This window comes from Dendrobates tinctorius, unplaced genomic scaffold (assembly GCF_039654945.1).
Source record: "Dendrobates tinctorius isolate UK_male_01 unplaced genomic scaffold, ASM3965494v1 ptg000250l, whole genome shotgun sequence".
Taxonomy (NCBI): Eukaryota; Metazoa; Chordata; class Amphibia; order Anura; family Dendrobatidae; genus Dendrobates; species Dendrobates tinctorius.
Genome location: NW_027361917.1, coordinates 3,621,869 through 3,644,322, shown reverse-complemented (window position 1 = coordinate 3,644,322; position 22,454 = coordinate 3,621,869). Strand labels below are relative to the sequence as shown.

General features: G+C 50.4%; 1 protein-coding gene across 4 annotated transcripts in view; it reads right to left on the bottom strand.

Annotated features, from left to right (window-relative positions):
- The window catches only part of RALGAPA2 (Ral GTPase activating protein catalytic subunit alpha 2), a 412,397-nt gene extending 402,054 nt beyond the window's left edge, over positions 1-10,343 (bottom strand). For 2 of the 4 annotated variants that reach the window (XM_073557418.1, XM_073557416.1), the window contains exon 1: positions 9,984-10,343. In XM_073557418.1, coding sequence (XP_073413519.1) covers positions 9,984-10,089 — 106 coding nt within the window. In that variant the 5' untranslated portion in view covers positions 10,090-10,343. The remainder of the gene's footprint in view (positions 1-9,983) is intronic. The other 2 variants (XM_073557417.1, XM_073557415.1) reach the window with 2 other exon arrangements.
- Between the last annotated feature and the right edge of the window lie 12,111 nt (positions 10,344-22,454).

The window sequence follows — 22,454 nt, the reverse complement described above, 5'->3', positions numbered from 1 at the left end:
CTTGTGAAAATAAAAAATTGCTGACTAAAAAATTTTTTTTTAGGAAAAAAAAAGATTTTTTATTTTCACTGCTCTGCATTATAAACTTCTGTGAATCACCTGGGGGTTCAAAGTGCTCACTATGCATCTAGATAAGTTCTTTAGGGGGTCTAGTTTCCAAAATGGGGTCATTTGTGGGGGAGCTCCAAAGTTTAGGCACACAGGGGATCTCCAAACATGACATGTGTCCGCTAACGATTGGAGCTAATTTTCATTTCAAAAAGTCAAATGGCGCTCATTCCCTTCTGCGCCCTGCCGTGCACCCAAACAGTGCCCCTTCCCCACATATGGGGTACCAGCGTACTCAGGACAATCTGGACAACAACTTTTGTGGTCCAATTTCTCCTGTTACCCTTGTGAAAATAAAAAATAGCGTGCTAAAAAATCATTTTTGAGGAAAAAAAATGATTTTGATGGCGCTCCTTCCCTTCCGGGCCCTGCCGTGCACCCAAACAGTGGTTTATGACCACATATGAGGTATTGGTGTGCTCAGGAGAAATTGCCCAACAAATTTTAGGATCCATTTTATCCTGTTGCCCATGTGAAAATGAAAAAATTGATGCTGAAAGGAAATTTGTGTTGGAAAAATTAAAATGTCCATTTTTTCCTTCCACATTGCTTTAGCTGCTGTGAAACACCTGAAGGGTTAATAATCTTCTTGAATGTGGTTTTGAGTAGCTTGAGGGGTTCAGTTTTTAGAATGGTGTCACTTTTGGGTATTTTCTGCCATATAGACCCCTCAAAGTGACTTCAAATGTGAGGTGGTCCCTAAACAAAATGGTTTTGTAAATTTTGTTGTAAAAATGAGAAATCACTGGTCAACTTTTAACCCTTATAACTTCCTAACAAAAAAATATTTTGCTTCCAAAATTGTGCTGATGTAAAGTAGACATGTGGGAAATGTTATTTAGTAACTATTTTGTGTCACATAACTCTCTAGTTTAACAGAATAAAAATTCAAAATTTGAAAATTGCAATTTTTTCACAAATAAACGCAAAAATTATCGACCTAAATTTACCACTAACATGAAGCCCAATATGTCATGAAAAAACAATCTCAGAATTGCTAGGATGCGTTGAAGCGTTCCAGAGTTATTACCTCATAAAGGGACACTGGTCAGAATTGCAAAAAATGGCCAGGTCAAAATAGGCTGGGTCATGAAGGGGTTAAAGGCTTTAATTTTCTATTTTAAATACAATCACACAACATAAATAATAATAGCCGTTCGGATCATACAAATGATACAATAAGTATCATCAATGACAATGTTCATTGAAATCACTTCATTAAGATTCACTTCAAGACTGGAGTATAGTAATGTCAATAACACACTTCTGGCTCTAGATCAATATTGTGAATAGCTTAAAAAATGTACGATAAAGAATCAAGAATGCTATACCCATAGACTCAGTACAAATAACCTCATACAGAACATCCAATCATAAAAGGTCCTTCCCCCGATATGACATTAAAGTGGACCTGTCACCAGGTTATCCCCATACACAGTACGGCCAGCACTCGAAAGCCCTCTGTTACAGCATTGCTATTAGACATCGATATTTAAAGGGATTGTTTGGTGTCAAACTACAAGTGTTGTGAACTGTGAAAACTCTACGATGCCGGGAATAGCGGTCATGCGACATGCATTCTCGCCCATTCAGACTCCCAAGAGACTGCAGGGACACCGTGAATTTCTAGCACTGCTGCCACTACATTTTAGTAACTAGCAGGTGTCTGATTACTCTAATTCCTGCTTGTTGGTTTAACAAAGTGGCGATGGGACTGGGAAAGTCATCAGTGTCTGTGATTAAACAACCTTAAGCTTTACTGTTGGACACGATAACCGATGCATTATCACCAACCTTTCTAAGAAAGCAGGAGGTAAAGTCCTGGATGGCAGGTATGTGTTACACAGATGGTTTTTATTGAGACTGAATTTTGAGTCTGGGATTTAGGAGTGACCAAAAGAGCCTGGGTGGGAAAGGTCGCACCCACACTTCAGTCCAGATCTCACTGGCCTAAAAGAAAAAATATGCACCTGGTCTAGATCAGGTAGTTGTAGTGTACTTGGGCTGGGGAAAGATAGAGCTGGTGTGGTCTGTACTGCAGGCAGAGAGGTCCCTGTGATACCACGCTGATGAGACCGTTGGATCTCCTTCGCCGTGCTCAGAGAGAGGAGAGGAATGTTTGGTTATTAATTTATGCTGAAGGGAAGCCGTTTCATTTTGAAGCTGTAAAGTTTGTGAAGACCAAACTTTATTCGGTTTTGATATAAAAACCCAGTATCTATCCAAGCAGCTACCAGAGGGCCGAAACCCCTACACCTTACAAAAGTAAGTCTCTATGCACACATCTGTTTTTCACGTGTGTTCTAGACTTGTTTTCCATAAGAGTCTATGGGGCTGTTCATATGACCTTTTTTCTGGTGATAGGGGTGGATGAGAATTGATTTTCCCTGTAAAAAAGGTCCAATTTCAGAATCAAGCTCACTCATTCAAGAGAATGGGGTCCATCATAAAAGCGGCTAGCACACGGATGCCAACTATGTGTCATGTGAAAGTTGTCAGTGGGTAAAACAAACTTGGGATTTTTTTATTTTTTTACATACGGGAAAAACAGAAGACGTAGGATCCTGCACATGGATATAAAGCAACCTGGTTTGTCTAGCAGGGAAACAAATCACGGACATCTGTATGAAGACTAATATGAAGTTTTATTGATGTTTTCTTAAGCCAACACCTGTACAGTGAGATAGACCGGGCGTCACCTGAACCCCACACACTAGAATAAGCACGTGTTTGCTTTCTTACTGTAGAATGCATTGTTCCGATGTACAGGCTGTGCCACCCAATACACAGAGACATGGGGATCGGCATAGACAAAGGAGAGAAGAGATATCTGCCATAGACTTAGCACCGAAGAAAGCGAATGGGACTATATTGCAATACCAAACACAGCTAATAGACAAGACAGGAGCAATTTTTATTTTTTTTATTTTAAGAAATCTAGCATCATCTCTTAAGAAAGGGGTACCCCCATTAATTACATTTATCGCTGTTCCAGAGGATAGGGGTCCGAGTCCCTTGCGTGAATGGTGCAGTATATGTGACCACTGCTGAATACCCTGTCTATGAGACTGGCGGAGACCGCACGGGACAATCTCTGGGAGTCCCATAGACAGTAAATGGAGTGGTGGCTGCACATGCCCACAACTGCTCCACTCGCACTTTGGGAGCAGAGTTATTGAGATCTTAGCAGTCATAAATATATTTCTATCCTTTGGATGAAGCTTTATGCCTACTACTAGCAAGGATTTAAAGGGATACGTCTACGGTACAAACACTGGACCCATCTAATAGAGGTATCAGAGGGTATAATCTACAGAACACTCACCATTCCCTTTAGTTTAGCGAGTGCACATCAAATTTATAAGGGAAGACGATCTCTCATATACCAGCTCCTTCCAGCCAGAGAGATCCATCATTGCTTTCGCTTTGCAGTCAGAAGCCCCACCAGCCCTGACACTGATCAGAGATTGGGGTATTTACTACAACAACATATATACAAGTTGTAAGGAAAAAATTGTTTGCCCCCTTCCTGATTTCCTATTTTTGCATGTTTGTCACACTTAAATGTTTCAGATCACCAAACAAACTTAAACATTAGACAAAGAACACAAGTAACCACAAAATGCAGTTTCTAGATGAAGGTTATTATTAAGGGAAAAATAAATCCAAACCCTCAGATTTAGAAATGGCTTTAGAACCTTTTCCAGACTGATAGACCTCAATTACTTTGTTTCTCCTTTGTTCCAGAATTTCTTTCGATCGGGCATGATGTCTAGCTTTTGAGGAACTTTTGGTCCATTTCACTTTCTCAAGCAGGTCCTAATTTAGTGACTTCTTGATTGAGAACAGGTGTGGCAGTAATCTGGCCTGGGTGTCGCTGGGGAATTTAAACTCAGCTTCTCAAAGATTTGAAAAACCACAGTTAATTTATGTTTTAAGGGGAGATATGGCACTTTTGCCCACAGGGCCCTGTAGGTTTGGATTTATTTTTCCCTTAATAATAAAGACCTATATTTAAAAACTGCATTTTGTGCTTACTTGTGTTATCTTTCTCTAATATTTACATTTGGTGATCTGAAACATTTAAGTGTGACAAACATGCAAAAAAATAGGGAATCAGGATGGAGGCAAACACTGTCACACAGCTGTATAGATGTATTGTGCATCATACAGAATAGATTGTATGTACATAGTGCACACAGTGCAATGTGCTCATCACTTCAGTTTGCAGCTTGGTGGAGACTAGTCACTAGATTTGCATAACCGCATTAATCAGTACATAGAAAAACAAAGAGAGCATGGCAGATAGCATAAGGCTGGGAATGAAGGTAAGGGTACCGTCACATTTAGTGATGCACCAGCGATCCCGACCACAATATGACGCGGTCAGGATCGCTGGTGCATCGCTAAGTGGTCGCTAGTGAGCTGCCAAACAGGCAGATCTCACCAGCGACATAGCAGCGGTCGGACTTACCTGTCAGACGAGGCGATCCTGACGTACTCCCGCCAGCGTCGTTCGTCGCCACAGCAGGAAGCCCTGCAGGAAGTGGCCGACGAGAAAGGGCCCAGGATGTTCTCGCGCGATCAGCGATAACCAGCGGGGGAGCCGGTCGGAGGTAAGTATCACACATAGCGATATAGCTAGCAATATTGCTGCTGCGTCACAAAACTAGTGACGTTATAGCGATATTGCTAGCGATATCGCTTAGGCCTCTTTCACACATCAGTTTTTCGCCGTCAGGCGCGATCCGGCTTTTTTTTGTAAAACCAGATCCGGCGAAATGCAATGCCGGATCCAGTTTTTCCCCATTGACTTGCAGTAGCGCCGGATGGCATTGCGTTTCATCCGTTTTTTGCTGGATCGGCTACTTGTCTCATTCCGGCGTCTGGAAAAAACGGCTACTGTAACGTTTTTTGTCTCCAGCGAAAAAGCCTGAAGCGCCGGATCCGACGCTTGCGGCTTTTTGCCACAATGAAAGTCTATGGGCGCCGGAATGCGCCGGATCCAGAAAAAGACGGATCCAGCAACCGAATCCGTTTTAAGTCTGCGCATGCTCAGATCCAATTGGCCAGCCCCCAGGAAACAGATATTACCTGCTAGACGGATCCGGCAGAAAAACAGATCCGTTTCTACAGTTCTCCAAAATTTATGCCGGATCCGTTTTTTATAAAAATAGCCGGATCCTGCCTGACGGCAAAAAACTGATGTGTGAAAGTAGCCTTAGTGTAACGGGCCCTTAAGGCGAGCGCCTCCTTAGGTAGTGTGATAAGGGGGTCCCACCTTGTGACTATCTGCCAAGGGGGCAATGAGGTTTATTTCCAGGACTGATGGCCACATTAGACCTTATAGTTGGAATAGTTTTGGGGTACAGTTTCTGTCTGGCTGAGATGTCATACATCACTGGGTGCACATGTAGCTTGTCTCTGAGGGGAGAAGCAAAGAAGCAGCTTCCTAAAAGTCAAGCCATTTGCAATTAATTTCCATTAACGCACTGGAAAACCAGTGGCGACTTTCAAGAAGCAGCTTCATAGTAATGGACACCCTGGACACGAGCAGTGCACTTCGAGATTTCTCATCCTCAGTTTGTGGTAGAGATGGAAATAAAAAGCAACAGTGCCATTGTTGTTGTTTTTTCGCATTCTTCATGCAACTTGGAGTGAATCTAGTATTGATGACTGATCATCACACAAGCAGGCGACCCTCTAATTCTGTACAGCAGAGCAGGGGCCATAACTAGCAGATACCACCCTGGATTACACACACCCGGCAGATACAGAGGATATAGATCACTATAGATCTATCTGAAATCCATGGAAAAAAGTAAGTTAAAGGGAACTTGTCACCAGAAATAACGCTGTTAACCTGCAGATATGGGGTCAATCTGCAGGTTAACAGTGTTATGATGCTGTCAGATGCCTGCACGTAGCCAAATGCAGCGGGGAGAAAATGATCTTTAGGCCGGGGTCACACTTGTGAAACTTGTGCGAGTCTCACATCTCAATACGCGGGCACTGCCGCCGGCACTCAGGACCGGAGCGCTCAGCTGCATAGAAAGATATGCAGATGCACACTCCGGTCCGAAGTGCCGGCGGCAGTGCCGGGTATTGAGATGCGAGACTCGTGCGAGTTTTTCGCAAGTGTGACCCCGGCCTTATTCTCCCACCAGCATTCGGTTTCAGTCATGGGGCGCTGGTTAAGTCACCGCTCTGAGCATACACACTGACTTGGTTTCATGACAAATTCAACCTTGATGTGATCTGCGGTCAGAGATCAGCTGAGAGGAACTCAGGAAAAAAAAACAGATAAAAGGGTCATAAACTCCATGTCAGACCGTCATCGTGAGCTGACTGACGGATTTTCAGTTAACTCATCTGCAGCCAGCAAGAGAGAGGCTACAGAACAAAACCACAAAAATAATTTTTACCCCAACACACATTCATTTAAGGGGTTTGTATTATTCCAATCATATACTTTATATTAACAAAAAAAAAAAAGCATGCGTCTTGAAAGTTGGACAAACTCTTTAAACAAGAACAAATGCACCCACCGCACTGTAGCCTAAATGAGAGCTTGGGTGCACTGCATTGTGGGAGGTGTAGTCCTATGTAATAACCCTCATCACACGGCTCACATGATGTCACAGCCAGGACTGTGGAGTGGATAAGTCAAACCTCCGACTCCACAGCACTGGTCACTACTGAGCATGTACATAAAGGGCAGCACAGATTCATCTCATCTACAACTCCACAGCACTGGTCACTACTGAGCATGTGCATAAAGTGCAGCACAGATTCATCTCAGCTATGACCCCACAGCACCGGTCACTACTGAGCATGTGCATAAAGTGCAGCACAGATTCATCTCATCTACAGCTCCACAGCACCGGTCACTACTGAGCATGTGCATAAAGTGCAGCACAGATTCATCTCAGCTATGGCCCCACAGCACTGGTCACTACTGAGCATGGACAAAAAGGGCAGCACAGATTCATCTCATCTACCACTCCACAGCACTGGTCACTACTAAGCATGTGCATAAAGTGAAGCACAGATTCATCTCATCTATGACTCTACAGCACTGGTCACTACTGAGCATGTGCATAAAGTGCAGCACAGATTCATCTCATCTACAACTCCACAGCCCTGGTCACTACTGAGCATGTACATAAAGTGCAGCACAGATATATCTCATCTATGACTCCACAGCACTGGTCACTACTGAGCATGTGCATAAAATCCAGCACAGATTCATCTCATCTATGACCCCAGAGCAATGGTCACTACTGAGCATGTGCATAAAGTGCAGCACAGATTCATCTCATCTACAACTCCACAGCACTGGTCACTACTGAGCATGTACATAAAGGGCAGCACAGATATATCTCATCTATGACTCCACAGCACCGGTCACTACTGAGCATGTGCATAGAGTGCAGCACAGATTCATCTCATCTATGGCCCCACAGCACCAGTCACTACTGAGCATGTACATAAAGAGCAGCTCAGATTCATCTCATCTATGGCCCCACAGCACTGGTCACTACTGAGCATGTACATAAAGTGCAGCACAGATTCATCTCATCTATGACTCCACAGCACCGGTCACTACTGAGCATGTGCATAAAGTGCAGAACAGATTCATCTCATCTATGGCCCCACAGCACCGGTCACTACTGAGCATGTACATAAAGTGCAGCAAAGATTCATCTCCACTAAAAGCCGAGATCCTTAGATCAGGAACAGAACAGACATTTATAGGACATTTCATAACTTTCTCAAATTATTAAATCATTTACAGCACATCCTGCATTGCACTACGGTAGCCATAATATATATTGTTGGAGTTGGACTATTTTATACTCCACAGCCCTGGTTACAGCTGCACAGTGGGAGACTGGATACATTTCTGCTGTAAGGACGACGTATAGGGATGGGCAAGACAGACATTTACATTTTGTATTGGGCATTTTTGTGGCAGCCATTCATGTTAACAGCCACATAAGAAATGCAAGAGCCACTGCTTGCGGACTGAGCCCAACACAATGTGACCAGAGCCCTAGAGCCGGGCAGAGAGCTCCAGTCTAGAGAAGCAATGTGCAGGCTGGAAGATAACAGCAGCGCCGTCACATAACGCTTCATCCTCACCGCAGCGACGTATTCGGACCAGCGTCCAGAATAACCTAAGAGAACTTGAAGGAAGTAGCACGGCCTGAACATACAGATGTGACTGCAGGGAATACGGAGAGACGTAGGGTGGGATACGTCACTGCTGACCAGTGATGAGTGCAGGCATCTCTCAATCACAATACTCCCCACAGAGGACACTCAGGATGTACAACGGTTGGAGGACTGATCGCCAGGACCTCATTAATCACAGTGAGGGCTCAGACTGGAGCAGATCCACAGACTGTGGTCATCCTATTCTCATCCTGCCCTTCGCGGTGTGGCAATAGAAGTCTGCAGCCATTGTCTTGGCATCAGAAATGATGGAGTCCAATACTGGAACTGGTTTAGTAATGGAGACTGATGTATGGCTACGATGATCAGAGCAGGCACAATCCCTGGCACACACCATCACGTGTGGCACTTCTTACACCCCCATAGTCTGTGCTCAGCATACGACACGTACACAATACACTGGCTACAGATGTGAGGAGGCATCGGCCCCCTGCCCGTCACCCCCCGGGATCAGTCACTAGGAATTCTAATAGAAAACTAATGTCACATAAGATTAGCTTAACCCTGTATCCTCCAGAACGTATATCGTTTATCCGTGGCGTTAAGGGGTCTCATTCTTCAGGAGACTGGTGCAGCCCACACACCTCACACAGCCGTCACCCCAACACTTGGGTGACAGTCATCATCTTACACATCTGGCGGGCACTGATCTCCCATGGAACGTGCCCGAGAGATAGGATAACATGGTCAGGCGGTACAGGTGCCATTAGTGCTACACGTGTGTCCCATGCCATCCTGGTGCGGGTACTCTGCTAGTAACAGCCATGCATCTGCTCCAACTACTGAGCACCGCTTTTAACCCTTTGACTGCTGAGATGGCGTGACCGCAACCTCCAGAGATGGGGAGACCTCTGTGCAGTCAGCCCTGGGGTCACAGGATGGGTTGCACAGGGCGCTGTCTGTACATGTTGCCTGCTGCTGGGGGACAGTAAGCGCAGTCAGTGGGTGAAGAGGGGCAGCTCGTCACTGGCAGGCGGCAGACAGTCAGGGGCAGCAGCGCATCACTGGCAGGCGGCAGACAGTCAGGGGCGGCAGCTCATCACTGGCAGGCGGTAGACAGTCAGAGGCGGCAGACAGTCACTGGCAGGCGGCAGACAGTCAGGGGCAGCAGCTCATCACTGGCAGGCGGCAGACAGTCAGGGGCAGCAGCTCATCACTGGCAGGCGGCAGACAGTCAGGGGCAGCAGCTCATCACTGGCAGGCGGCAGACAGTCAGGGGCAGCAGCTCATCACTGGCAGGCGGCAGACAGTCAGGGGCAGCAGCTCATCACTGGCAGGCGGCAGACAATCAGGGGCAGCAGCTCATCACTGGCAGGCGGCAGACAATCAGGAGCAGCAGCTCATCACTGGCAGGTGGCAGTCAGTCAAGGGCAGCAGCTCATCACTGGCAGGTGGCAGACAGTCAGGGACAGCCAGGCTGGATGTCAGGGGGCTGCAGCCGGGAGTGATGTGCATTGTTTACTTCTCAACAAGTGGACGGGTTACATCCATGACAACCATGCGACACTACAGCACCTGTGCAGTACACGGCCCGGCCGGCAGGGGGCACAACATACACCACTGACAACCATCGGAGCAGTGCGACACTGACTGATCAGCCCATGATAACAATGGCCACCGCGGCCGGGGACACTCACCCAGCACCGCCCGCAGGTGCTTTAGCCGGGTGGGAACGTCCTTCCTTGGGTCCAGAACTTTCTGTGTAGATTTCTTGAGGTCTCCATGACTTTTGCGGGAGAACATACCGCTGTGTGTGCGGGAGCTGCCGATGTGCTCGGTGTGATCTATGGGGCGCTACACCAGCGGCCGCCGCATGTCCTGCGCCCCGGACTGCTCTGGAGGACGGACGCTGCCGCACTGCTAAGGACGCTCGCCTCCTGCCGCCGCGGTTACCGGCACTCTGCCTGCTCTTTCCGGTCTCCTTCCCGGGGTGTAAACACGGAACTGACCAGAGACAACGTCAGACAGCGGAGGGAGGGCACAGCCTGCTGCTGAGTAGGAGACAGGACCTGCGTGACGTCATCACCATGTGATCAGTCACGTGTGTGGGCGGAGCCAGACTCAGGTTGTACTACTGGAGGCTCTTAGGAGGATGTCCCTAGATGAGAAGAATGTACTGATGAACACGGCACTATACACACGGCGCTGTCACCTGCCACACACCGACACACTGCACTATACACACGGCGCTGTCACCTGCCACACACCGACACACTGCACTATACACACGGCGCTGTCACCTGCCACACACCGACACACTGCACTATACACACGGCGCTGTCACCTGCCACACACCGACACACTGCACTATACACACGGCGCTGTCACCTGCCACACACCGACACACTGCACTATACACACGGCGCTGTCACCTGCCACACACCGACACACTGCACTATACACACGGCGCTGTCACCTGCCACACACCGACACACTGCACTATACACACGGCGCTGTCACCTGCCACACACCGACACACTGCACTATACACACGGCGCTGTCACCTGCCACACACCGACACACTGCACTATACACACGGCGCTGTCACCTGCCACACACCGACACACTGCACTATACACACGGCGCTGTCACCTGCCACACACCGACACACTGCACTATACACACGGCGCTGTCACCTGCCACACACCGACACACTGCACTATACACACGGCGCTGTCACCTGCCACACACCGACACACTGCACTATACACACGGCGCTGTCACCTGCCACACACCGACACACTGCACTATACACACGGCGCTGTCACCTGCCACACACCGACACACTGCACTATACACACGGCGCTGTCACCTGCCACACACCGACACACTGCACTATACACACGGCGCTGTCACCTGCCACACACCGACACACTGCACTATACACACGGCGCTGTCACCTGCCACACACCGACACACTGCACTATACACACGGCGCTGTCACCTGCCACACACCGACACACTGCACTATACACACGGCGCTGTCACCTGCCACACACCGACACACTGCACTATACACACGGCGCTGTCACCTGCCACACACCGACACACTGCACTATACACACGGCACTGTCACCTGCCACACACCGACACACTGCACTATACACACAGCACTGTCACCTGCCACACACCGACACACTGCACTATACACACAGCACTGTCACCTGCCACACACCGACACACTGCACTATACACACAGCACTGTCACCTGCCACACACCGACACACTGCACTATACACACAGCACTGTCACCTGCCACACACCGACACACTGCACTATACACACAGCACTGTCACCTGCCACACACCGACACACTGCACTATACACACAGCACTGTCACCTGCCACACACCGACACACTGCACTATACACACGGCACTGTCACCTGCCACACACCGACACACTGCACTATACACACGGCGCTGTCACCTGCCACACACCGACACACTGCACTATACACACGGCGCTGTCACCTGCCACACACCGACACACTGCACTATACACACGGCACTGTCACCTGCCACACACCGACACACTGCACTATACACACAGCACTGTCACCTGCCACACACCGACACACTGCACTATACACACAGCACTGTCACCTGCCACACACCGACACACTGCACTATACACACAGCACTGTCACCTGCCACACACCAACACACTGCACTATACACACAGCACTGTCACCTGCCACACACCGACACACTGCACTATACACACAGCACTGTCACCTGCTACACACCAACACACTGCACTATACACACAGCACTGTCACCTGCCACACACCGACACACTGCACTATACACACAGCACTGTCACCTGCCACACACCGACACACTGCACTATACACACAGCACTGTCACCTGCCACACACCGACACACTGCACTATACACACGGCGCTGTCACCTGCCACACACCGACACACTGCACTATACACACAACACTGTCACCTGCCACACACCGACACACTGCACTATACACACAACACTGTCACCTGCCACACACCGACACACTGCACTATACAAACAACACTGTCACCTGCCACACACCGACACACTGCACTATACACACAGCACTGTCACCTGCCACACACCGACACACTGCACTATACACACAGCACTGTCACCTGCCACACACCGACACACTGCACTATACACACAACACTGTCACCTGCTACACACCAACACACTGCACTATACACACAGCACTGTCACCTGCCACACACCAACACACTGCACTATACACACAACACTGTCACCTGCCACACACCAACACACTGCACTATACACACAACACTGTCACCTGCTACACACCGACACACTGCACTATACACACGGCGCTGTCACCTGCCACACACCGACACACTGCACTATACACACGGCGCTGTCACCTGCCACACACCGACACACTGCACTATACACACAGCACTGTCACCTGCCACACACCGACACACTGCACTATACACACAGCACTGTCACCTGCCACACACCGACACACTGCACTATACACACAGCACTGTCACCTGCCACACGCCGACACACTGCACTATACACACAGCACTGTCACCTGCCACACACCGACACACTGCACTATACACACAGCACTGTCACCTGCTACACACCAACACACTGCACTATACACACAGCACTGTCACCTGCCACACACCGACACACTGCACTATACACACAGCACTGTCACCTGCCACACACCGACACACTGCACTATACACACGGCGCTGTCACCTGCCACACACCGACACACTGCACTATACACACAACACTGTCACCTGCCACACACCTACACACTGCACTATACACACAACACTGTCACCTGCCACACACCGACACACTGCACTATACAAACAACACTGTCACCTGCCACACACCGACACACTGCACTATACACACAGCACTGTCACCTGCCACACACCGACACACTGCACTATACACACAGCACTGTCACCTGCCACACACCGACACACTGCACTATACACACAACACTGTCACCTGCCACACACCAACACACTGCACTATACACACAGCACTGTCACCTGCCACACACCAACACACTGCACTATACACACAACACTGTCACCTGCCACACACTGCACTATACACACAACACTCACCTTCCACACACCGACACACTGCACTATACAAACAACACTGTCACCTGCCACACACCGACACACTGCACTATACACACAACACTGTCACCTGCCACACACCGACACACTGCACTATACACACAACACTGTCACCTGCCACACACCGACACACTGCACTATACACACGGCACTGTCACCTGACACACCGACACACTGCACTATACACACAACACTGTCACCTGCCACACACCGACACACTGCACTATACACACAGCACTGTCACCTGCTACACACCAACACACTGCACTATACACACGGCGCTGTCACCTGCCACACACCGACACACTGCACTATACACACAGCACTGTCACCTGCCACACACCGACACACTGCACTATACACACAGCACTGTCACCTGCTACACACCAACACACTGCACTATACACAGCACTGTCACCTGCCACACACCGACACACTGCACTATACACACAGCACTGTCACCTGCCACACACCGACACACTGCACTATACACACGGCGCTGTCACCTGCCACACACCGACACACTGCACTATACACACAACACTGTCACCTGCCACACACCAACACACTGCACTATACACACAACACTGTCACCTGCCACACACACCGACACACTGCACTATACAAACAACACTGTCACCTGCCACACACCGACACACTGCACTATACACACAGCACTGTCACCTGCCACACACCGACACACTGCACTATACACACAGCACTGTCACCTGCCACACACCGACACACTGCACTATACACACAACACTGTCACCTGCTACACACCAACACTCTGCACTATACACACAGCACTGTCACCTGCCACACACCAACACACTGCACTATACACACAACACTGTCACCTGCCACACACCAACACACTGCACTATACACACAACGCTGTCACCTGCCACACACCGACACACTGCACTATACAAACAACACTGTCACCTGCCACACACCGACACACTGCACTATACACACAACACTGTCACCTGCCACACACCGACACACTGCACTATACACACAACACTGTCACCTGCCACACACCGACACACTGCACTATACACACGGCACTGTCACCTGACACACCGACACACTGCACTATACACACAACACTGTCACCTGCCACACACCGACACACTGCACTATACACACAGCACTGTCACCTGCTACACACCAACACACTGCACTATACACACGGCGCTATCACCTGCCACACACCGACACACTGCACTATACACACAGCACTGTCACCTGCCACACACCGACACACTGCACTATACACACGGCGCTGTCACCTGCCACACACCGACACACTGCACTATACACACAGCACTGTCACCTGCTACACACCGACACACTGCACTATACACACAGCACTGTCACCTGCTACTCACCGACACACTGCACTATACACACAGCACTGTCACCTGCCACACACCGACACACTGCACTATACACACAGCACTGTCACCTGCTACACACCGACACACTGCACTATACACACAACACTGTCACCTGCTACACACCGACACACTGCACTATACACACAGCACTGTCACCTGCTACACCAACACACTGCACTATACACACAGCACTGTCACCTGCTACACACCGACACACTGCACTATACACACAGCACTGTCACCTGCCACACACCGACACACTGCACTATACACACAGCACTGTCACCTGCTACACACCGACACACTGCACTATACACACAACACTGTCACCTGCCACACACCGACACACTGCACTATACACACGGCACTGTCACCTGACACACCGACACACTGCACTATACACACAACACTGTCACCTGCCACACACCGACACACTGCACTATACACACAGCACTGTCACCTGCTACACACCGACACACTGCACTATACACACGGCGCTGTCACCTGCCACACACCGACACACTGCACTATACACACAGCACTGTCACCTGCCACACACCGACACACTGCACTATACACACAGCACTGTCACCTGCCACACACCGACACACTGCACTATACACACAGCACTGTCACCTGCCACACACCGACACACTGCACTATACACACAACACTGTCACCTGCTACACACCAACACACTGCACTATACACACAGCACTGTCACCTGCCACACACCAACACACTGCACTATACACACAACACTGTCACCTGCCACACACCAACACACTGCACTATACACACAACACTCACCTGCCACACACCGACACACTGCACTATACAAACAACACTGTCACCTGCCACACACCGACACACTGCACTATACACACAGCACTGTCACCTGCCACACACCGACACACTGCACTATACACACAGCACTGTCACCTGCCACACACCGACACACTGCACTATACACACAGCACTGTCACCTGCCACACACCGACACACTGCACTATACACACAGCACTGTCACCTGCCACACGCCGACACACTGCACTATACACACAGCACTGTCACCTGCCACACACCGACACACTGCACTATACACACAACACTGTCACCTGCCACACACCGACACACTGCACTATACACACAACACTGTCACCTGCCACACACCGACACACTGCACTATACACACAACACTGTCACCTGCCACACACCGACACACTGCACTATACACACGGCACTGTCACCTGCTACACACCGACACACTGCACTATACACACGGCACTGTCACCTGACACACCGACACACTGCACTATACACACAGCACTGTCACCTGCTACACACCGACACACAGCACTATACACACGGCGCTGTCACCTGACACACCGACACACTGCACTATACACACAGCACTGTCACCTGCTACACACCGACACACTGCACTATACACACAGCACTGTCACCTGCCACACACCGACACACTGCACTATACACACAACACTGTCACCTGCCACACACCGACACACTGCACTATACACACAGCACTGTCACCTGCCACACACCGACACACTGCACTATACACACAACACTGTCACCTGCCACACACCGACACACTGCACTATACACACAACACTGTCACCTGCCACACACAGACACACTGCACTATACACACGGCACTGTCACCTGACACACCGACACACTGCACTATACACACAGCACTGTCACCTGCTACACACCGACACACAGCACTATACACACGGCGCTGTCACCTGACACACCGACACACTGCACTATACACACAGCACTGTCACCTGACACACACCGACACACTGCACTATACACACAGCACTGTCACCTGCCACACACCGACACACTGCACTATACACACAACACTGTCACCTGCCACACACCGACACACTGCACTATACACACAACACTGTCACCTGCTACACACCGACAAACTGCACTATACACACAGCACTGTCACCTGCTACACACCAACACACTGCACTATACACACAGCACTGTCACCTGCCACACACCGACACACTGCACTATACACACAGCACTGTCACCTGCCACACACCGACACACTGCACTATACACACAACACTGTCACCTGCCACACACCGACACACTGCACTATACACACAACACTGTCACCTGCCACACACCGACACACTGCACTATACACACAACACTGTCACCTGCCACACACCGACACACTGCACTATACACACGGCACTGTCACCTGACACACCGACACACTGCACTATACACACAACACTGTCACCTGCTACACACCGACACACAGCACTATACACACGGCGCTGTCACCTGACACACCGACACACTGCACTATACACACAGCACTGTCACCTGACACACACCGACACACTGCACTATACACACAACACTGTCACCTGCCACACACCGACACACTGCACTATACACACAACACTGTCACCTGCTACACACCGACACACTGCACTATACACACGGCACTGTCACCTGACACACCGACACACTGCACTATACACACGGCACTGTCACCTGCTACACACCGACACACAGCACTATACACACGGCACTGTCACCTGCCACACACCGACACACTGCACTATACACACAGCACTGTCACCTGCCACACACCGACACACTGCACTATACACACAACACTGTCACCTGCCACACACCGACACACTGCACTATACACACAACACTGTCACCTGCCACACACCGACACACTGCACTATACACACAACACTGTCACCTGCCACACACCGACACACTGCACTATACACACAACACTGTCACCTGCCACACACCGACACACTGCACTATACACACGGCACTGTCACCTGACACACCGACACACTGCACTATACACACAACACTGTCACCTGCCACACACCGACACACTGCACTATACACACAACACTGTCACCTGCCACACACCGACACACTGCACTATACACACAACACTGTCACCTGCCACACACCGACACACTGCACTATACACACGGCACTGTCACCTGACACACCGACACACTGCACTATACACACAACACTGTCACCTGCTACACACCGACACACAGCACTATACACACGGCGCTGTCACCTGACACACCGACACACTGCACTATACACACAGCACTGTCACCTGACACACACCGACACACTGCACTATACACACAGCACTGTCACCTGCCACACACCGACACACAGCACTATACACACAGCACTGTCACCTGCTACACACCGACACACAGCACTATACACACAGCACTGTCACCTGCTACACACCGACACACAGCACTATACACACGGCGCTGTCACCTGCTACATACTGACACACAGCACTATACATACAGCACTGTCACCTGCTACACACCAACACACAGCACTATACACACGGCGCTGTCACCTGCTACACACACAGCACTATACACACAGCACTGTCACCTGACACACCGACACACAGCACTATACACACGGCGCTGTCACCTGCCACACTGGCACACAGCACTATACACACAGCAGTGTCACCTGGCACACCTCACTATACACATGGCACTGTCACCTGCTACACACACGGCACTGTCACCTGCCACACTGACACACAGCACTGTCACCTGCCACACCGACACACAGCACTATACACACGGCGCTGTCACCTGCTACACACACAGCACTATACACACGGCGCTGTCACCTGCCACACACCGACACACAGCACTATACACACGGTGCTGTCACCTGCTACACACCGACACACAGCACTCTACATACAGCACTGTCACCTGCTACACACCGACACACAGCACTATACACACGGCACTGTCACCTGCTACACACTGACACACGGCACTATACACACAACACTGTCACCTGCCACACACCGACACACTGCACTATACACACGGCACTGTCACCTGACACACCGACACACTGCACTATACACACAACACTGTCACCTGCCACACACCGACACACTGCACTATACACACAACACTGTCACCTGCCACACACTGCACTATACACACAACACTGTCACCTGCCACACACCGACACACTGCACTATACACACGGCACTGTCACCTGACACACCGACACGCTGCACTATACACACAACACTGTCACCTGCTACACACCGACACACAGCACTATACACAAGGCGCTGTCACCTGACACACCGACACACTGCACTATACACACAGCACTGTCACCTGACACACACCGACACACTGCACTATACACACAACACTGTCACCTGCCACACCGACACACTTCACTATACACACAACACTGTCACCTGCTACACACCGACACACTGCACTATACACACGGCACTGTCACCTGACACACCGACACACTGCACTATACACACAGCACTGTCACCTGCTACACACCGACACACAGCACTATACACACGGCGCTGTCACCTGACACACCGACACACTGCACTATACACACAGCACTGTCACCTGCTACACACCGACACACTGCACTATACACACAGCACTGTCACCTGCCACACACCGACACACTGCACTATACACACAACACTGTCACCTGCCACACACCGACACACTGCACTATACACACAGCACTGTCACCTGCCACACACCGACACACTGCACTATACACACAACACTGTCACCTGCCACACACCGACACACTGCACTATACACACAACACTGTCACCTGCCACACACCGACACACTGCACTATACACACAGCACTGTCACCTGACACACCGACACACTGCACTATACACACAGCACTGTCACCTGCTACACACCGACACACAGCACTATACACACGGCGCTGTCACCTGACACACCGACACACTGCACTATACACACAGCACTGTCACCTGACACACACCGACACACTGCACTATACACACAGCACTGTCACCTGCCACACACCGACACACAGCACTATACACACAGCACTGTCACCTGCCACACACCGACACACTGCACTATACACACAACACTGTCACCTGCCACACACCGACACACAGCACTATACACACGGCGCTGTCACCTGCCACACACCGACACACAGCACTATACACACAGCACTGTCACCTGCTACACACCGACACACTGCACTATACACACAGCACTGTCACCTGCCACACACCGACACACTGCACTATACACACAGCACTGTCACCTGCCACACACAGACACACTGCACTATACACACAACACTGTCACCTGCCACACACCGACACACTGCACTATACACACAACACTGTCACCTGCCACACACCGACACACTGCACTATACACACAACACTGTCACCTGCCACACACCGACACACTGCACTATACACACAACACTGTCACCTGCCACACACCGACACACTGCACTATACACACGGCACTGTCACCTGACACACCGACACACTGCACTATACACACAACACTGTCACCCGCCACACACCGACACACTGCACTATACACAAAACACTGTCACCTGCCACACACCGACACACTGCACTATACACAACACTGTCACCTGCCACACACCGACACACTGCACTATACACACGGCACTGTCACCTGACACACCGACACACTGCACTATACACACAACACTGTCACCTGCTACACACCGACACACAGCACTATACACACGGCGCTGTCACCTGACACACCGACACACTGCACTATACACACAGCACTGTCACCTGACACACACCGACACACTGCACTATACACACAACACTGTCACCTGACACACACCGACACACTGCACTATACACACAGCACTGTCACCTGCCACACACCGACACACAGCACTATACACACAGCACTGTCACCTGCTACACACCGACACACAGCACTATACACACAGCACTGTCACCTGCTACACACCGACACACAGCACTATACACACGGCGCTGTCACCTGCTACATACTGACACACAGCACTATACATACAGCACTGTCACCTGCTACACACCAACACACAGCACTATACACACGGCGCTGTCACCTGCTACACACACAGCACTATACACACAGCACTGTCACCTGACACACCGACACACAGCACTATACACACGGCGCTGTCACCTGCCACACTGGCACACAGCACTATACACACAGCAGTGTCACCTGGCACACCTCACTATACACATGGCACTGTCACCTGCTACACACACGGCACTGTCACCTGCCACACTGACACACAGCACTGTCACCTGCCACACCGACACACAGCACTATACACACGGCGCTGTCACCTGCTACACACACAGCACTATACACACGGCGCTGTCACCTGCCACACACCGACACACAGCACTATACACACGGTGCTGTCACCTGCTACACACCGACACACAGCACTATACATACAGCACTGTCACCTGCTACACACCGACACCTATACACACAGCAGTGTCACCTGACACACCGACACAGCACTGTCACCTGACACACCGCACTATACACATGGCACTGTCACCTGCCACACTGACACACAGCACTATACACACAGCACTGTCACTTGACACACCGACACACAGCACTATACACACGGCGCTGTCACCTGACACACCGACACACAGCACTATACACACAGCACTGTCACCTGACACACCGACACACAGCACTATACAGACGTCGCTGTCACTTGCTACACACACAGCGCTATACACACTGCACTGTCACCTGACACACCGACACACAGCACTGTCACCTGACACACCGACACACAGCATTATACAGACGTCGCTGTCACTTGCTACACACACAGCACTATACACACGGCACTGTCACCTGACACACCGACACACAGCACTATACACACAGCACTGTCACTTGACACACCGACACACAGCACTATACACACGGCGCTGTCACCTGCTACACACCGACACACATCACTAAACACACGGCGCTGTCACCTGACACACCGACACACAGCACTATACACACGGCGCTGTCACCTGCTACACACCGACACACTGCACTATACACACAGCACTGTCACCTGACACACCGACACACAGCACTATACACACGGCGCTGTCACCTGCTACACACCGATACACTGCACTATACACACAGCACTGTCACCTGACACACCGACACACAGCACTATACACACGGCGCTGTCACCTGCTACACACCCACACACAGCACTATACACACAGCACTGTCACCTGACACACCGACACACAGCACTATACACACGGCGCTGTCACCTGCTACACACACAGCACTATACACACGGCACTGTCACCTGCTGCACACCGACACACAGCACTATACACACAGCACTGTCACCTGCTACACACCAACACACAGCACTATACACACGGCGCTGTCACCTGCTACACACAGCATTATACACACAGCACTGTCACCTGCTACACACACTGCACTATACACACAGCACTGTTACCTGACACACCGACACACAGCACTATACACAGGGCGCTGTCACCTGCTACACACCGACACACAGCACTATACATACAGCACTGTCACCTGCTACACACTGACACACAGCACTATACA